The 21,127-nt window shown below is 40.0% G+C and overlaps 1 protein-coding gene across 1 annotated transcript in view; it reads left to right on the top strand.

The window, feature by feature from the left end:
• Nucleotides 1-21,127, top strand: part of LOC139368300 (cadherin-23-like) — a 237,626-nt gene that overhangs the window by 9,988 nt on the left and 206,511 nt on the right. The window contains exons 2-3 of the mRNA XM_071107046.1: nucleotides 3,203-3,275; nucleotides 19,070-19,186. Of these exons, the coding sequence (XP_070963147.1) occupies nucleotides 3,203-3,275; nucleotides 19,070-19,186 (190 nt within the window). The remainder of the gene's footprint in view (nucleotides 1-3,202; nucleotides 3,276-19,069; nucleotides 19,187-21,127) is intronic.

Here is a 21,127-nt window from a genome sequence, read left to right as displayed (position 1 = left end):
CTGCAGCATTAGTAAAGATGTGATCAATACATGTGGATCATTTCATTCCTGTGCTATTTGTAAATAACCTGGTAGGTTGACTGATAAGCTGAACCAGGTTGCAAGCACTGGTTACATTTTGAAGCTTTTTCTTGAGTGGGCAGCTTGATGAAGGCCAGTATATATTTAGCTTATCCAGAAAATATACCTCTGATGATATCACATACATTATCAAGCATTTCACACATATTATCCAGATACTGACCGTTAGCACTTGGTCTATAGCAGCTTTCCACAAGAATGGGCTTTAGGTAAGGCAGGTGAAAATCTGTAGCCATATTTCTTCAATAGCATTTGATATGAGATCGTATCTAAGCTTTACAGGAATATGACTCTGAACATAAATGGCAACACCTCCACCATTGGCATTCCTGTATTTTCTGAAGATGTTGAAACCATGTATTACTGCCACTGAATCATCAGTTATTATCTAAGTGAGTTTCAGAGAGTCAGTATATGAATGTTATCTGTTACTAGCAAGTTATTAATTCCATGAACCTTGTTTTTTAGGCTACATATGTTAATGTGGGCTATATTTTTTACCTTTCTGAGAGATTTTAATGTTTTTTATTTGCTTTACTAGGAGGCTTATCAGAGGTATTAGACATGACAATTATATTTATGTTTGAGCTGAGCTGCACACAGTGGTCTTCCTACTAGGGCAAACATATTCCTACTCTGGTGAACTAGCATCAGTGCTAACATATAACTCAGGTTCATAGGTGCATGAGTACTGCATACAATAGCTGTAGGATTGGCAGAGGCTTTCAGGGGAGTTAGAGGGACATAAATTATGTTACTTCATTATGACAGCCAATGCCCCTGGGAAAATGTACATTTTCATGAGCACAGCAACACAATGGTAGGGATTATCTGGGTTGGGTCACTGACAAGTAACTTTTTCAACGCAACCTTGAAATGCGTGGACATGGTCCAGAAGCCAAGATGATTTGGATGGACTCTGTCATTCCTGTAGAGCGTCTACTGTTTCCATAAGGTGTCAAAGTTATCTATAAAAGTAATGCCAACAGAGCAACAGTAATCTTTTAGCCAGGTGTGTAATGCCAGTAGCTTGCTGAGTCTTTCACAGCCACAGCCCAGCAATGGTAACAGGCCTGAAATAATTGACCGCTTTTTGGAATCTTTCAGAGCTCAAATCAGTTCTTTATAATTCAGTTTTAGCAGTTCCGAGCTAGCCCCTATAATGTAGTTTGACCCCACATGGACTATGACAGCGTCAGTCCCCGGCAGTTGTTGTAGAATGGTAGGAAGCAGCCTTGTAATGTCCTGTATTCGTGCTCCAGGATAGCACATAGTTTCTCACCATAGAGCTGGTGATGACGACAGCAGGTGAAATGGCTGAGGAGGTCCGGCCGTTCTTTCGCCTCGAGTGGTTTAGAAGACCGATGGGAGGTGTGTCCCGGATTCTACGGCTGGACCCGAGCAAGCCGTAGAATCCATCGTGGCTAATGAAGGGGCCAGAGTCTTATACACCCTCACGATCCGATGAGGGGGAGCTCTGAAGATCTGAACCTGAGGTAGAAGCCACCGGAGATGGAGACAGAACAAAGGATGTAGGTACCTCAGGATCCGATGTCGAAGTGGAAGCCCCCAAGGATGAAGGTGCCGGAACCTCTGGATCCAGGGCGGCAAGATTTTTGAAGTCTGTATCCGGTCCGGCCTTCTCATCGCAAAGGATTGCCCCTATTGCCAAAGGCCGCTGCTTTCGAATTCCATTGCGAGTGACGTGCCTCCACGGCTGGTTGGTAGGGTCAAGAATAGGATCATCTACTAAGTCATCCAGAAGCAACCTACTAACTCCATTATCCAGGGAAGAGGGAGACATCTTCTGGGAAGGATCCCTGCAGAGCAGTGGCCAGTCGGCTGTGGAGAGACAAGACGGCGGTGACACTCCCACCAGACCAGAGCAGCATCCAGCTACTGGAGTAAGCAGCATCCAGCTACTGGAGTAAAAGAGAAAGAGAAAGTAGGCAGGCATAGATTCCCCAGTAGCTTGTGTAAGTTTGCCAGTTATTTAAATTCCCAAGATTAGTCCTCTGCAAGCAAACAGTTGTTACATTGAAAGCCCAGACGGTCGACATTGTCCTAGAATACAACAAAATAAACACAGCGCCTGCAGCGTTGAAAACGTTTGTTAGTTACCTCCATTTAAACTACAGGCTAGCTAGGCTGGCTGGGCTTCGGTGTCTCTGTTCTTGACAGGAAGTGTTGTAGAAACAAGCAGTACATTGCAGTGAGCCAAAACACCGGTCAAGAAGTTAGGGGGCATACTTCCTTACATAGAGAAACACATTAGAGAAAAACATATAGAAGTGTTTAACCCCGTACATAAACAGTTAATAAACCATAGCTACATAGACAATTAACCACAAACACTTTCATATCTGTCACTACAAAGCCCTGTGTGTGATGCTTCCACACAGTGATAACCCCACGTGGTCGTCGGTTTGTGTGTGTGTGTGACTCCCTCTCTTCCACTGAATGACAGACAGACAGACAGAGCGAAGGGGGATACTTAGTCAGTCGTACAACTGAATGCATTCAACTGAAATGTGTCTTCTGCATTTAACCCAACCCCTCTGAGTCAGAGAGGTGCGGGTGGCTGCCTTAATCGACATCCACGTCATCGGTGCCTGGGGATAGCCGAACAGCTCTGGACTTCACTCTCTCTGTGCATCTCATCACATGGATTCTCCCATTATGTCACATGCAGATGCTACTGCTGGGATTCATACCTCATCTTGTATCAGAGACTTTTCAAATAGATTAATACATAGTATACCTACACACTAACAAATACACACACAAACACTGTAAGCTAGGTGTCTAAATCCCTGCTGGTACAATATGTTGGTAATCAGAACCATAATAAAGAAACAGAGAAGTGTCACAGCAAAATATGAATGTCTGGATAAAGACACTATCCCTCTAGAATCTATACAGACCCCAGAGAGAACTACAATAAATCAACAACATCCTACTACTACTACTACTGAGCAAGAGACTCAGAATGCTAAAACAAATAGACTTCCACACAATACATATACACACAAAGAAACAGACTATATATCGTAATGCGTTTGTGTATTGTGTTTAAGTGTTATACTTTTTGTTGTATGTCTTTGCTCGCCTTCTCCCATAGGATGAGAATGACAACCCGCCAAAGTTCAGCAAGCCGTCCTACCTCGTCAAGATCCCTGAGAACATAATTGCAGGTGAGTTGGAGTTATATAAATATAATAACTTTATTAGGTAACAATTTATTATGACTACATATCCATAGTGCTTTTATTACACATATATAAGCATTTCATGAACGTATTTTAACAGATCCCAACCGCATTATTAAAGGTTAATGTATATCCATTGCATATCTATAGAGCAGTCATGCTATGCAATAGCTCATATTTAGGTATCTTAATTGGTGCATCATTACAATGACAGTGTAGTGTCATCATTATGGCTGTTCTCAAAATGTGTGCTTCTGCCATACCAGTGTTGGTGAATATGTGAAAAGATGTGGCTACACAGTAGTACTTACAATCTTTAACTCTGTAATTACAATGTTGTTAAAGGGACAATAATTTATTTACAATGTACTTACCCAGGAGCAAGCAACTTAATGTGAAGTGGAGTGACATTTTTAATTACTTTGTAGTTACAATGCAACAACCTTTGCAGAGACAATAGGCTAACCAGGAGAAATAAGGAAACAGGAGAAAACATTTCAGTGTGAATTTTCTTTAATTGATTTGACTCATATTCAAACCATTAAAATTAAATTCCCAATTTTGTCATGGTCTATGGACCCCCTGAAGTAGCCTTGGACACCCCCTGGCGTCCCCATGTATAAAACTCTAGTACCGCCTTTGCCTGCTGCATGACCCAGCTGCGCTTCAGCTTCAGCTCACAGAAAGATGGCCTGACATTTTCCTGTAGAAATTCTCTGATACAGAGCAGAATTTCTGGTTCCTTCTATTAAGGAAAGTCGTCCAGGTCCTGAGGCACCAAAGCATCCACACACCATCACACTACCACCACCATGCTTTACTGTTGGTATAAGGTTCTTAGTATGGAATACAGTGTTTGGTTTTCACCAGGCATAATGGGACGCATGTCATCCAAAAATATATATACGGTTGATTTGTGCATGATTTTTTTATTATGTTACTTGGATTGACGCACCGGTGCATCAATCAACTCTAGGGGGTTAAAGTCGTGTATAGTAACCCCAGGTGTAAAATAGTAAATAATGGCTATTTCTCAGAAAGTATTAAACTGTCAAGAGGAGTAAAAAAAGGTTGTCCACTATCAGCATATCTATTTATTATGGCCATCGCAATGTTCGCTATTAAAATCAGATCCAACAATAATATCAATGGGCCAGAAATCCAGGGCTTAAAAATAAAGGTGTCATTGTACGCTGATGATTCATTTTTCATTTAAAACTGACAATTTAATCCCTGCACATTCTCATAGAGGATCTAGATCATTTTTCTAACCTATCTGGATTATGCTCAATGCACAAAGCAGATGTCCTAACCGTGCACAAAGTAGATGTCCTAACCTACTTGCCAAAACTATAGTTTGTTAACAAGATATTGGTGGAGTGGTTGAACAAGTAGTATTAAGGACTCCAACCTAAGTGTATGTAAACTTGCGACTTCAACTGAATGTTATGTCAGAAAAAGTATGTTTTAAATTATTCTGTCTTTGTTAAAAACAAGTTGTCATTCAATAGGCTCTGATTAAATTTCCAATATCCTCACCATGGTGGAAATTCTGTAATTCTGTATTCTAAAATGTATTAAATAGTTGTGTTCCCCTCATCAATCTACACACAATACCCAATAATAACAAAGAAAAACATTTTTGGGAAGTTTTTGCAAATTAAATTCCAAAACTGAAATATCACATTTACATGCATGATGCTGCCACCTCCATGATTCACCATAGTGATGGTGCCAAGATACTCTTGTTTCTCATGGTCTGAGAGTATTTAGGTGCCTTTTTGCAAACTCCAAGCGGGCTGACATGTGCCTTTTACTGAGATGTGGCTTCCGTCTGGCCACTCTACCATAAAGGCCTGCTTGGTGGAGTGCTGCAGATCCAGTTCCGGTTGTCTTTCTGGAAGGTCATCCCATCTTCACACAGGAGCTCTGGAACCTTGTCAGAGTGACCACTGGGTTCTTGGTCAACTCCCTGACCAAGGCCCTTCTCCCCCGATTGCTCAGTTTGGCTGGGTGGCCAGATGTAGAAAAATTCTTGGTGGTTCCAAACTTCTTCCATTTAAGAATGATGGATGGCACTGTGTTCTTGGGGACCTTCAATGTTTGGTATCATGTTTGGTACCCTTCCCCAGATCTGTGCCTCGACACAATCCTGTCTCAGATCTCTACGGACAATTCCTTCGACCTCGTGGCTTGGTTTTTGCTCTGACATGCACTGTCAACTGTGGGACCTTATATAGACAGGTGTATGCCTTTCCAAATCATGTGCAATCACTTGAATTTACCACAGATGGACTCCAATCAAGTTGTAGAAGCGTATCAAGGATAAATATTTATGTAAAAGTATTTTTTTATTTAGTATTCAAAAAAATGAAAGTCCATTTTAGAATAAGGCTGTAATCTAACAAAATGTGGAAGAAGACAAGGGGTCTGAATGTCTTTCAAAGGCACTGTATATGCCATTTATTTGACGGTCCTACTGCATTCTGTCCACTATCAAGTATTTGTTTTACTTTTGGTGCCAACAAGAATGACAACAAGATAGTACCCAATAAAACTAGCTTGATTGAGCCTCCGCCATGTATATCTCTATAAGTCAGGATATTGAAGCCTCCATATTTGTACTAGTTCCAAAATATCCATAATATTCGTGATTTCCTTAACCCTCCTGCTGTGTTCTGGTCAAATTGGACCGATTTACAAGTTCTCTCTCTGAAAAATGTAGTTCATTTAATCTGATTGTCATAAAATTTGATGACTTTGTCTACACAGGGCATCTGAACACACAAAATACAGTTTGATGATTTTTATTACATTTTGGGTGTTTTATTTAACTTTTATACACCTGTAGTGTTCCCGGTCAATAATGACCAGTCATTAGAAATAAATGGGTGTGACTACAATTTGTGTATACAATTGAGTTCAGGCACATGCCCATTCATCAGATGGATACACTTGCTCTCCCAGACCCCCACATGCATGTGTGTTCGAGCACAATAACACACACACACACACACACACACACACACACACACACACACACACACACACACACACACACACACACACACACACCCCTCACCCCCCTTCTTGGCTTCCATGGCAACCGCCATGGGAACCTTTAGAATGGAATAGAATCTTTCCACCATGGGAACCACACCTTTTGGCATTCTCACAATCTATCGCCAAATTGTTTCAATAATATATAGAACTTATCTTGTAGCTCTGTTATATAAAGATTTTTTGAGGCCCAATTTATTCTGTGGCAGCACAATGACCAAACGATATACTGTATGTGAGGCTCTTATTATAAATATTTTATCATGACACTGGTGAGGAGGAGAGAGTACTTGTTAACCTCTAGCGTCGAGCAATCCCGTATCCGGGTCGTAATCATAGCCTCAAGCTCATTACCATAACGCAATGTTTCCTATTCATGAAAATCGCAAATTAAATGAAATAAATATATTGAAACACAAGCTTAGCCTTTTGTTAACAACACTGTCATCTCAGATTTTCAAAATATGCTTTAACCAAAGCTACACAAGCATTTGTGTAAGAGTATTGATAGCCTAGCATAGCATTAAGCCTAGCATTCAGCAGGCAACATTTTCACAAAAACAAGAAAAGCATTCAAATAAAATAATTTACCTTTGAATAACTTCGGATGTTTTCAATGACGAGACTCTCAGTTAGATAGCAAATGTTAATTTTTTCCAAAAATATTATTTGTGTAAGAGAAATAGCTCCGTTTTGTTCATCACGTTTGGCTAAGAAAAAAAAAGAAAATGCAGTCACTTACAACGCCAAACTTTTTTTCCAAATTAGCTCCATAATATCGACAGAAACAGAAAACGTGGTTTAGAATCAATCCTCAAGGTGTTTTTCACAATTCTATTCGATGAAAAATCATTCCTGGCAGTAGGTTTCTCATCAGAGCCAAACGGAAAAATACTGCAGCTGGAGATTACGCAATAATTGCGACGGAGGACACCAAGCGACCACCTGGTAAATGTAGTCTCTTATGGTCAATCTTCCAATGATATGCCTACAAATACGTCACAATGCTGCAGACACCTTGGGTAAAACGTGGAAAAGGTAAGCTGACTCCTAGCTCCATTGATTTCAGTAATCCACTCGCTCAACATGCAGACAAAGGAGTCCAAAAACCTACCACTAAACTTTGTTCAAACAAGTCAAACTATGTTTCTATTTAATCCTCAGGTATCCTAAAATGTAAATAAACTATAACATTTCATAAAGAAATAAGTATGTTCAATAGAAAAGTCAAATTAGTAAGCACGCGTCCTCTTCCTCGCTCGCCAACAAACTGATATTGTACCTGGAGTCTTTGTACAAACACTCAAAATTCTTGCTCGTTTTTGAAGAAACAAGCCTGAAACCTTAAACAGACTGTTGACATCTAGTGGAAGTCATAAGAATTGCCATCTCGGAGCTGGAATTGCATAGGATTATAAGAGCCTGGGACCTCAAAAACAAAATATTTCTGGTTGGTTTTTCTTTGGAATTTCACCTACCATATCAATTGTGTTATAGTCTAGCTCTAAGAAGTTAAACTTTGACATAAAGTAGTCTGTGATAAATAGCACAATATCCTGTTATGGATGATGCGAATTTTCACAGCTTTTTGTAAAAAATCGCTTAACATTTCAAAGTCCTGCTACTCATGCCAGGAATATAGTATATGCATATCTATGTGTGTATAGAAAACACTCTGAAGTCTCTAAAACTGGTTAAATCGGGTCTGTGGCTATAACAGAACTTGTTTAGGAGTAAAAATCCCTGGTAAAACTGTTTACCAAAAACACAAAAAAAGTATTCGTCCGCCATTCAATGTATTGTTTAAGGCGACAGAAAATATACGAATCCCCTGTAAACGCCTACAGCTTCCACACGATGTCGCCATTGCTGTCAATTTCTGACTCATTTATCCTGGTTACAACACGGATAGACCCCTCCTTTCTTGAGGCGCACCACAGTATGTTGTGAAACTGAAAAAATGGACGATGATTTCCAGACTTGCTGCTATCGAATACAGATCGCCTCGTGATCAATTTGATACATCATTAACGTTTATTAATACCTAAAGTTGGTTTAGAAAAGTCGTTTGAAGTGATTTGTAAAAGTTTATAGGCGACTTTTGTAATTTTAAAAAGTGACGTTGCGTCTTGTAAATGGGCTTTTTGCAGCATTAGACTGGCCTTCAGCAAATTACATTTTGGGTATACAATGACGGATTTAATCGGGAAAAAGACCCAATTGTGATGTTTATGGGACATATAGGAGTGCCAACAAAGAAGCTCGTCCAAGGTAATGAATGTTTTATATTTTATTTCTGTGTTTTGGGTAGCGCCGGCTACCGCAAAATCTGTTGTTTACGTGTCGTGCTGGTATTTTGGGGGGGTGCATGCTATCAGATAATAGCTTCTCATGCTTTCGCCGAAAAGCATTTTACAAATCTGACTTGGTGGCTAGATTCACAACGAGTGTAGCTTTAATTCAGTACCTTGCATGTGTATTTTTATGAAAGTTTGAGATTTATCGAGTACTATACTCGAGTACTATAGGTGGCGCTCTGAAATTTCCGCTGAGCTGTCCCTGTGCAGGGACCACCTCCGTAACAAGATATGTTCCATCTGAGTATTTGTTATTGTCAAAGTAATCTATACATTATGCTTTTTTTTTACTCATAAATGAGTTGTCAATGAGCTCAGGTCAATGAGGCCTACTGGCCATAAATAGCAATTAGAAGTTCAAAACTTGTAATGTTAACAAGAACTTAAGTTGATAAAAAGATCTAACACAACATTAGGTGATAATATATGTATTATTATGGATTTATAATCAGCTATAATGGGGCAGTCATTTTGGACTGGGAACACATCATTAATTAACATGAAAGTAACACAAAAGGAAGTGCATGAGGATGATAGTTCTTGAGTGGTTTCCTTTACGGTCCATTGAGTTATTTAAAACCGTATTATAATTTCCCACCATAATAATTGAGTCGATTATTGTTTGTAGGCTTGATAAATTGTTATATATATTTTTAAAGAAGCGTGGATCCTAATTTTTTGCACTGTATAGATTAATGAGCCAAATCTGTTTATGGTCCAATAACATAATTTAAAGGATCAATGTTCATTGCGGATCTGTTGTGACAAATTTCAGGTTTGGATCAAAATTGTTGTTAATTAATATCATCACCCCTTTTGAGTTATTTTGTCCATGGGAGAAGTATCTCCAAAGTTGTTGAATGAGTTTCCTGTAGTAAACAGTATATATTTATATTCCTTCTCTTTTAGCCAGGTAAATACTGATCCTCTTTTCTTATTATCTGCTAAGCCAGTACAATTATAACTGGCTATACTTATTTTACCACTTACCATAAAGAGATATACGTTTCAATTCTATTTATCCTAATATATAGTACCAGTCAAAAGTTTGGACACACCTACTCATTCAAGGGTTTTACTTTATTTCTACTATTTTCTACATTGTGGGAAAATAATGCAGACATCAAAACTATGAAATAACACATGAAATCATAAAGTAACCAAAAAAGTGTTTAAAAAATATTTGAGATTCTTCAAAGTAACCATCCTTTGCCTTGAGGACAGCTTTGCATTCTCTCAACCTGCTTCACCTGGAATGCTTTTACAACATTCTTGAAGGAGTTCCCACATATGCTGAGCACTTGTTGGCTGCTTTTCCATCACTCAGGGGTCCAACTCATCCCAAACCATCTCAACTGGGTTGAGGTTGGGTGATTGTGGAGGCAAGGTCATCTGATGCAACACTCCATCAATCTCCTTCTTGGTCAAATAGCCCCTACACAGCCTGGAGGTGTGTTGGGTCAATGTCCTGTTGAAAAACAAATGATAGTCCCACTAAGAACAAACCATATGGAATTGCGTATAGCTGCAGTATGTTGTGGTAGCAATGCTGGTTAAGTGTGCCTTACGTTCTAAATAAATCACTGTCAGTGTCACCAGCAAAGCACCCCCATACCATCACACTTCCTCCTCCATGCTTCACGATGGGAACCACACATGCAGAGATCCTCCATTCCCAAATTTGGGTTCATCAGACCAAAGGACAGATTTCCACCAATCTAATGTCCATTGCTCGTGTTTCTTTGCCCAAGCAAGTCTCTTCTTATTGATGTACTTTACTAGTGGTTTATATTCATAAATTCAACCATGAAGGCCTGATTCACACAGTCTCCTCTGAACGGTTGATGTTGAGATGTGTCTGTTACTTGAACTCCAACTGTGAAGCATTTATTTTGGGTGCAATCTGAGCTGCTGGTAACTCCAATGAACTTATCATCTGCAGCAGAGGTAACTTTGGGTCATCCTTTCCTGTGGCGATCCTCATGAGAGCCAGTTTCATCATAGCGCTTGATGGTTTTTCGACTGCACTTTCAACTTTAAAAGTTCTTGAAATGTTATGTATTGACTGACCTTCATGTCTTAAAATAAAGATGGACTGTCATTTCTCTTTGCTTATTTGAGCCGTTCTCGCCATAACATGGACTTGGTCTTTTAACAAATAAGGCTATCCTCTGTATACCACCCCTTCCTTGTCTGGTTGAGAGAAAGCCAAGACTGTGCAAAGTTGTCATCAAGGCAAAAGGTGGCTACTTTGAAAAATGAGGAAAATAGGGCAAATGGTGGTCACATCGGATACATACTGTATCTGTATTCCCAGTCATGTGAAATACATAGATTAGGGTGTAATGCATTTATTTCAATTGACTGATTTCCGCATATGAACTGTAACACACTAAAATCTTTGAAGTTGTTGCCTTTTGCGTTCATATTTTTGCTCAGTCTCTTATACAGTGAAAAGCTATTGCCGCTTCGGCGACATCATTTTGACTATTTTGACTAAAAAAAGTTTAAAATGTCAGATTTGATTAAACCCTGTTTCTGGTTGATGACAACAGCCACGTACATACGACAACAGGTTGTTAGAAAGGTATTGACACGGGTTATTATTATTAGGAATACAAGGCTGTTTGCGGATGCTATAGAAAGGCAGTCGACAACCGCTAAGGTTTCTAAAGGGTTTTTAACAATGTTATTTCATTATTTTAAGACATACGTTGCACCTTTGCACATTACAAACCTTTATAAACACAACAAGTCTTAACACAGTGGCGCTAGAGCAAATAACGCACATTTTACGGGTTCAAATCAAATCTCATTTGTCACATGCACCGAATACAACAGGTGTATACCTACAGTGAAATGTTTACTTACAAGCCCTTAACCAACAATGCAGTTTTAAGAAAAATAAGTGTTAAGTAAAAACCTGAGAAGTAAAAAAAATGGTACAAATAAAATGGTACAAATAATTAACGAGCAGCAGAAAAAAAACAATTGTGACGCTATATACGGGGGGTACCGGAACAGAGTCAATGTGCTGGGGCATTGGTTAGCTGAGGTAATTGAGGTAATATGTAAATGTAGGTATAGTTAAAGTGACTATGCATAGATGATAAACAGAGAGTAGCAGCAGTGTAAAAGGGGGGGGGGGCAAATAGTCTGGGTAGCCATTTGATTAGATGTTCAGGAGTCTTATGGCTTGGGGGTAGAAGCTGTTAAGAAGTCTTTTGGACCTAGACTTGGCGCTCCGATAACGCTTGCCATGTGGTAGCAGAGAGAACAGTCTATGATTAGGGAGTCTGGAGTCTTTGACAATTTTTAGGGCCTTCCTCTGACACTGCCTGGTTTACGGTCCTGGATGGCAGGAAGCTTGGCCCCACTGATGTACTGGGCCATACACACTACCCTCTGTTATGCCTTGCAGACGGAGGCCGAGCATGTGCCATACCAGGCAGTGATGCAACCAGTCAGGATGCTCTCGATAGTGCAGCTGTATAACTTTTTGAGGATCTGAGGACTCATGCAAAATATTTTCAGTCTCCTGAGGGGGAATAGGTTTTGTCGTGCCCTCTTAACGACTGTCTTGGTGTGTTTGGACCATTATAGTTTGTTGTTTATGTGGACACCAAGGAACTTGAAGCTCTCAACCTGCTCCACTACAGCCCTGTCGATGAGAATGGGGGCATGCTCAGTCCTCCTTTTCCTGTAGTGCACAATCATCTCATTTGTGTTGATCACGTTGAGGGAGAGGTTGTTGTTCTTGCACCACACGGCCAGGTCTCTGACCTCCTCCCTATAGGCTGTCTCATCATTGTTGGTGATCAGGCCTACCACTGTTGTGTCATCGGCAAACTTAATGATGGTGTTGGAGTCGTGCCTGGCCATGCGTTCATCAGTGAATAGGGAGTACAGGAGCGGACTGAGCACACACCCCTGAGGGGCCCCTGTTTTGAGGATCAACGTGGCAGATGAGTTGTTACCTACCCTTACCACCTTGGGGCGGCCCATCAGGAAGTCTAGGTTTCAGTTGCAGATGGAGGTGTTTAGGCCCATGTTCCTTAACTTAGTGATGCGTTTTGAGGGCACTATGGTGTTGAACTGTAGTCAATGAACAGCATTCTCACATAGGTGTTTGTTTTGTCCAGGTGGGAAAGGGCAGTGTGGAGTGCAATTGAGATTGTGTCATCTGTGGATCTTTTGGGACGGTATGCAAATTGGAGTGGGTCTTGGGTTTCTGGGAGTAGATGTAGATGTGAGCCATGACCAGCTTTTCAGCGTGAGTGTTACGGGGCAGTAGTCATTTAGGCAGGTTACCTTCACTTTCTTGGGCACAGGTGTGTCTTATAATGTATCTTTAAGTTACCAATAACCTCCATCACATCACGAGGATCAAATTAAAACATAGAAGGGAAATGTATCTTAATGTAATTCAAGGGATTTCCATACATTTTCTCAAATTCCTTTGACAGAGAGGAACCCACATTCATCAGAAAAATATTTAAATTCACATGAAATAACATCAGGATCACTCTAGGTCTTATTTCCAACAATACATTGAGATGAGATAGTTGAATATGCCTTTTTCTTACTCAACAGTTGATTGATGATTGTCCAAGTTGACGTTGTATTATTTAAGGATTCTTGGAATATGTTAGTAAAATATATTTTTATGGATATCCGAAGTAGGTGAGTACATTTGTGAGAAACATTTTATACAACTAGTTTTTTTTACTGAGGATTATTTAGACCGGTGGTAAACCAAGGTTTCCAGAACCCTTCCGCTGTTCTCATACATGGTTTAATTAAGGGTAAGCAGTGAAATACAGATTTGAAAGATGTGAGAAAAGTTTGGTAAGCAGACTCCACATCGGCTTGATTAGCAACATTTTCCGATGAAATATAATCAATCAACATCTTAAAGTGCTCACAATATTAAATATTCTACATGTAATGCTACTAATCATTCCCGTCTGTTCATTTCCAGCTGCTAAAAATAAGTGGAAAATTAGAAAGAGAACAAAAATGTCAGTATAAAGTATACCTATATTAGCCACATTATTCAAAGAATTTGTAAAAATATTGCCAGTAAGGGTGGCAGATGAACTGGTCACTGTTGTGGGCTTGCAGATGAGGGGATACAGATAGCTGGACTATAAAGTATTCAAAAAGTCAGATGCCAGTGAGTGGTTCACACTTTGCCAGTGAGTGGTTCTCACCTCTGTCCAGTATCTGTGTTCTTTTACACGTCATAATATTTTCATTTTATTGGCCAGTCAGAGACATGGCTTTTTCTTTGCAACTCTGCCTAGAAGGCCAGAATCCTGAAGTCACCTCTTCACTGTTGACGTTGAGACTGGTGTTTTGTGATTACTATTTAATGAAGCTGCCAGTTCATGCCAGCTGTTTAATGAAGCTGCCAGCTGTTTTCAGCAGTTTTCAGTTTTCAGCTTGCAAAATATTTTTCTAGTGATCAATTAGCCTTTTAAAATGATTAACTTGGATAAGCTAACACAACGTGCCATTGGAACACAGGCGTGATAGTTGCTGATAATGGGCCTCTGTACGTCTATGTAGATATTCCATTAAAAATCAGCCGTTTCCAGCTACAATAGTAATTTACAACATTGCAGTTCTGATCAATTTTATGTTATTTTAATGGACCAAAAATGTGCTTTTCTTTCAATAACAAGCACATTTCTAAGTGACCCGAAATACAATTAAACTCAGATTTTCACAATTCCTGACATTTAATCCTAATAAACATTCCCTGCATTAGGTCAATTAGGATCACCACTTTCTTTTAAGAGTGTGAAATGTAAGAATAACAGTAGAGAGAATGATTTATTTCAGCTTGTATTTATTTCATCACATTCCCAGTGGGTCAGAAGTTTACACACACTCAAATAGTATTTGGTAGCATTAAATTATTTTCCTTGGTCAAATGTTTCAGGTAGCCTTCCACAAGCTTCCCACAATAAGTTGGCTGAATTTTGGCCCATTCCTCCTGACAGAGCTGGTGTAACTGAGTCAGGTTTGTAGGCCTCCTTGCTCTCACACGCTTTTTCAGTTCTGCCCACACATTTTCTATGGGATTGAGGTCAGGGCTTTGTGATGGCCACCAGTACGTACAAAAATGATATGGTAATACAAGATTGAACCTTTCTGGCACAGGCGTTCCGCTAGCAACCTCGACCATATCCGGTGAAATTGCAGAGCGCGAAATTAAAATGACAGAAATAGAAATATTTAACATTCATGAAAATACAAGTGTCATACATCAAAATAAAGTTTAACTTCTTGTTTATCCAGCTGCTGTGTCGGATTTCAAAAAGGCTTTACGGCGAAATCAAACCATGCGATTATCTGAGGACAGCGCCCCGCACACAAAACCATGAAAAACATTTGTCAACCAGGCAGGTGCGTCACGAAAGTCAGAAATAGCGCTATAATAAAAGCCTTATCTTCTTCTGTTGGCACTCCAAAAGGTCCCAGCTACATCACAAATTGTCCTTTTGTTTGATAAAGTCCTTCTTTATCCTTCTTTATCTCTAAAACTCAGTTTAGCTGACGCGCTTCATTCAATAATCCAACAGTTTCCCTAATTCAAAATGTATACAAAATGAATCCCAAACGTTACCAATAAAATTCTCCATACAAGTCAAACAACGTTCATAATCAAGCCTCAGGTACCCTAATACGTAAATAAAGGATACAATTTAAGACGGGGAATTGGTATTGTCTTCATCGGAGATAAACAAAGAACATTCTCTCATCCACGCGCATGAAAACACTACAGCCAAAATGGGTGCCACTTAAAAAAACTAAAATTCTAGCTCATTTTTCCAAAAACAAGCCTGAAACTCTTTCTAAAGACTGTTGACATCTAGTGGAAGCCCTAGGAACTACAATCTGGGAGTATTTAGCCTCATAATAAACATGACAGCCATTGAAAACAGTGGTAGGCTGAATTTATTTTGGGGGGAGATGGTTTGTCCTCTGGGTTTCACCTGCCATATCAATTATGTTATACTCACAGACATTATTTTTACAGTTTTAGAAACTTTAGAGTGTTCTGTATCCAAATCTACCAATTATATGCATATCCTAGCCTGAGTAACAGGCAGTTTACTTTGGGCACGCTTTTCATCCTGATGTCAAAATACTGCCCCCTATCCCAAAGAGGTTTTAAAAGCACAGTCAACTCAGTGTATGTAAACGTCTGACCCACTGGAAGTGATACAGTGAATTATAAGTGAAATAATCTGTCTGTAAACTATTGTTGGAAAAATTACTTGTGTCATGCACAAAGTAGATGTCCTAACCATCTTGCCAAAACTATAGTTTTTAAAAAGATATTTGTGGAGTGGTTGAAAAACTAGTTTTAATGACTCCAACCTAAGTATATGTAAACTTCCGACTTCAACTCTATGTATCCTGTAGGTTCTAAACATGCCTTTTAATGACAGAAAAATGTGGAAGAAATGTTCCAGTATGCTTCAGTTTGAAACGTGTTTAAATGTCACTGGGCTATTGGCGCCACTTTTCTTTGTTACAATGGGTATCATGGCCAGACTCCCCTTCTCCTGAAATTCACATTCCTGGCTGTTAAAGATGGTTGTAAGAGTTGTAAAAGATGATCAGCTGATCGCCAGAGCATCTGTCTTTTGTCTCCTGACCTACCTCAGGGCCACTCAGAGTCCTAAAAGGAGAAAGGGAGAGCAGTTTATTTGTTAGAACACAAAGAACAAATAAACTCTCATGGACGGGGCTGTAGTGGAGCAGGTTGAGAGCTTCAAGTTCCTTGGCGTCCACAACACCAACAAACTAACATGGTTCAAGCTCACCAAGACAGTCGTGAAAATGGCACGACAAAACCTATTCCCCCTCAGGAGACTGAAAAGATTTGTCATGGGTCGTCAGATCCTCAAAAGGTTTTACAGCTGCACCATCGAAGGCATCCTGACGGGTTGTATCACTGCCTGGTATGGCAACAAGCTTCCTGCTATCCAGGACCTCTATACCAGGCGATGACAGAGGAAGGCCCTAAAAGTGGTCAAAGACTCCAGCCACCCTAGTCATAGACTGTTTTCCCTGCTACCGCACCGCAAGAGCGCCAAGTCTAGGTCCAAGAGGCTTCTAAACAGATTCTAACCCCAAGCCATAAGACTCCTGAACATCTAATCAAATGGCTACCCAGACTATTTGCATTGCCCATTCTCCTCTTCTACGCTGCTGCTACTCTCTGTTATTATCTATGCATAGTCACTTTCATAACTCTACCTAAATGTACATATTACCTCAATTACCTCGACACCGGTGCCCCCACACATTGACTCTGTACCGGTACCCCCTGTATATAGCCCAGCTATTGTTTTTTTTTTACTGCTGCTCTTTAATTATTTGTTATATTCACCTCTTACTTTTTTTGGTATGGGCTTGTAAGTTAGCATTTCACTGTTAGGGCTACACCTGTTGTATTCGGCGCATGTGACGAATATAACTTGATTTGGTTTTGATAGTCTCTAACAATGGGTGTCATTGTCCCAAAGGCAGGAAGGCAGGTGGTCTGCTTATCAGTATGCTTATCGTGGACAGATTTTGAACGGGGGAGGTTATACAGACACACCTGGTTCCCAATTTGATGATGGATGTCTTGCAGTGAGAGTCGATTGGATACAAACGGATTTACTTCAATCAGTTCAGTCAGTAGTCCCGATGATCTCTTCCAAATCTAGCTAGTTTATGCTTGTAGCTAGAAACTTCAGGGAGAATTTGAAACTTGTCTGTCCAAGTTGGGACTTGGGAGAGTGTTCAGAATAATTTGTTGGTTATTTTTAAAATCTAAACAGTAATGGCGTAGTTGCACATTTTCAGTGAAAATCACTACAATAAATGTGCTTTAGCTGTCACCCTGGCCTGATATTGGCTACACTATCTAGCTATTTCTCTCTACCAATATTGTATACACTATCTAGCTACTTCCCTCTCCTTAGCGAGAGTGAAGGACACTGTGCCCCGTGTTGTTGTGTTGCCGCAAGCTGGTTTCAAGATGGTTTCTACCAATATTACAAGTTATTTGTCGTGTAGGCTGCTAGCCTACTCAAAATGAAGTCAAGTGGGAAAGAACAAGTTGAACACGTTAGCTCCTGCTAACGACATGTGACAGCCTACAGCTGCCCGGTGGGAAGCAATTGCTGACCAGTGGGAAGAAACTCACGTTGGTAACCACCTCGATACAATACTGTTGCATGGATCATTTGCATTTATTTTGCAATGGATTGTCGTTACGTTAGCTAATTGACATGTTACGGTGACATCCAGATGGTGTCCAATACTACAAGTTATTTCACCCTCGCCCACCGAAATAATCATAATTTTATGTCATGAATGCATTACGTAGTCAAATTAAGCTGGGTTGTGTCTAAAAACTACCCTTCAAAAACCCTGCTTCCTCCATCCTCCAATGCGCTTTGGGATTGAGGCCAGGAGTGGTGGAAACAAAGACAATAAGTCACATTTTCAGACTGGTGTTACACTTAGGTCAATGGCTAAAACTGGGTGTCCATTCATTCCTTCCGTTCATTTCAAACAGCTTTGACATACTGTAGATCATTACAATGGCCTTGTACAATAGACTAGTTTAATGGCCAAACCTCACCCTATCACTTCTTATCGTTTACCTTGAGTTTCAATGATATTCCTTTCTTTGCTTTGGGTCGTTTTTTATGTTTTTTATGTCACAACTTGTATCCCCTCTTGTCTCATATTTTCTTATGTAGTTCTATATATTATTTTTGCATGTATTCAGAGTATACAATAGTTTTGTTTCCAATCACTGGATGAATTGAGATAAGTGACTATTCCCTCGTCCGCCAGAGCTGCTGCAGAGCTTGGCAAATGTGTCAGACACACACACACACACACACACACACACACACACACACACACACACACACACACACACACACACACACACACACACACACACACACACACATACACACACACACACACACATTGAAGTGCCAATTTGAAAGCAAAGTGGACTGTGGGGGTGGACCGTGGAGCTAACTTAACTAGCTAACCATGGGGCTCTGAACCTAGCCTCTCATCACCTTCCCTGGATATTTATCAGGGCTCTTCCATGCATGGATCATAATACCAAACAAGCTGCTGATAATCCACTAATCCATAAACCGACTCAGTGCCAGCTGAGTGTGAGAGAGTGGAGGTTGAAAGATGCCTCTCTCACTGATCCCCCCCTCTCTTTCACTCCTCATATACATTTGTACACCTGACTCTTGATATCCCTTCCTCTTTCTTCCCCTCTTTCTCACTCACTCCTTCACTCTCTCTCTTCCTCAGGGGCGACGGTTGTGTTTGTGAATGCCACTGATCTGGACGCCTCCCGGGAGTTTGGACAGGCCTCACTCATCTACTCCCTACAGGGCTCCTCCCAGTTCCGCCTCAACACACGCTCAGGTGAGTGTAACTTTGTGTTGGATATTGTGGTGATAAGGGTCAATGGGTTCCGGTGTCAACACCCCTCTCAGAAGTTTTGGTAACAGCTGTGAAATTGTTATTTCTGGTGAATTCTGAGGGGAAAATGTATCAAAAAATGTCCTGATAAATTGGTCAGTCACAACTGAAACCCCATATTTTTTCTATATTACTTAAAACCGTGTTCATAATGTTAACTGTTCAGAAAGTCACCACCACACTCCATCTTTACTTACATTTAAATAGATGGGTTGGCTGACAACGTCACAAAAACGTTGTGAGCGTTTCCATGGGGCAGTAGTCTGTGTGTTGTTGTGATTCTGGATGGCCAGATTGATAGCAAGAATGACAAGAAACTGCCATGTGGGGAATTGTACGTGGCTCGTTTCAGCTTGTTTCATATTGTTATTGATACCATGTCTTGTTTTGAGGTGTTTTTTTTATGTCAATGCTAATATGGCTAAGCTAGCTAACCAACAACTGTAACGATGTATTTGAGAGACAACAAGTGCTCATTGTGCAAATATATTCATGTCTGCAATAAACCTTGGAGACGAAATATGGCTTACAGTGGTCAAACATCTAAGCCAACCCCGTCTGTTTTGCCCCATAGTTGCGTACATCTCAGTTTTGTTGATAAACAATCAACCAGTATATGCCAAAACCCATTATTCTATTGGTGTACCCTTCACCACGCTTGGCTAGTAACTTGTATGGTCTTGAATAACTAATTTCTTATACGAAATTAACTTAAAAGGAGTCAAGGCAATCTGACTCCAGAAATGTCTTACTTGGTTACACAATTTAATTGCAGTATTAATTAATACAATACAATAATGAGTGAGAGTCAAAATATAACTCTTCAATATGGATCAAGCAATATACTTTAAAATAAACCAATCAGTATGGCATCATACAAAAAATACGTAGCAAAAAATGTGTCATTCACCATCAACCTTATACAAAGATAGTGGAACAGAAAGGGGTCAGATCTACAGTCTCAATTCACTTAAATGCACCAAATACATTTTGGGCATATTGTTTTCCTATCTTTGGTATCCAGCTTCACCTGGTGGATATGATATGATATATCATAATTCAATCTGCTTTGCGCCATTGTTAAGCACAGCCATGTCTTCTACCTCCATGACAACCAAATTAAATCCAAATTCAGGCAACAACATTTGCTATAGCAAATGGGCTACACTCAGCAAAGATGAGAAGTTGAACCGATAGTTCGAATCTGTGTGCGATATAAATTGCTGTGCAAAGTGCTTTACCAGACAGCCTTATAACTACAATTCCAAATTGTCACATGATGATCTGTTCTTCCTCTCCCTGTGCCTCAACATGGTTGTGCTCTCCCTCTCTCTACTGACTGTCTCTGACCCCTGCCATGACAACCAAATTAAATCAGAAGGCAGGCAACAACTGTTTTGTTATAGCACTTGGGCTACAGTCAGCAAAGATGAGGAGTTGAACAGATAGTGCCTTATTACATGTTAGTCCTCTGCCTGCCTCAACATGGGTGGTGCTCTCTCTATCACTCTTTCTATTGCCTATCTTTGAATCCTGCAATATGACCAAATACCATTATCATATGACAAAGATGGCTGGCCATAATAATGATGGGGTTAGCTTATTAACATGAATTAAATTCTGTTTTTCTTAGCTGAACTATTTATTTACTTTCTGGCAATAGGTATAGCTAGCTATCTGACTGCATAGTGCCAGTCTATTATGAATTGTAGAGTGTAGTGAGCTAGCTAGCTATGTAGCCATTCATTCATTTACTTAAAATCCTCTGCACTCCCCACAAAAATTGTATGTCCTGCACTTCCATCCTCATTTTATGAGGCATGTCTTACCTTGTTTCAAAGTAGCCTTGCCAAAATCAGGTCATAGAAATGTTAAGGGGATTTA

This window comes from Oncorhynchus clarkii, chromosome 16 (assembly GCF_045791955.1).
Source record: "Oncorhynchus clarkii lewisi isolate Uvic-CL-2024 chromosome 16, UVic_Ocla_1.0, whole genome shotgun sequence".
In the NCBI taxonomy this organism is placed as follows: Eukaryota; Metazoa; Chordata; class Actinopteri; order Salmoniformes; family Salmonidae; genus Oncorhynchus; species Oncorhynchus clarkii.
This window is presented reverse-complemented; position numbering and strand designations above follow the sequence as displayed.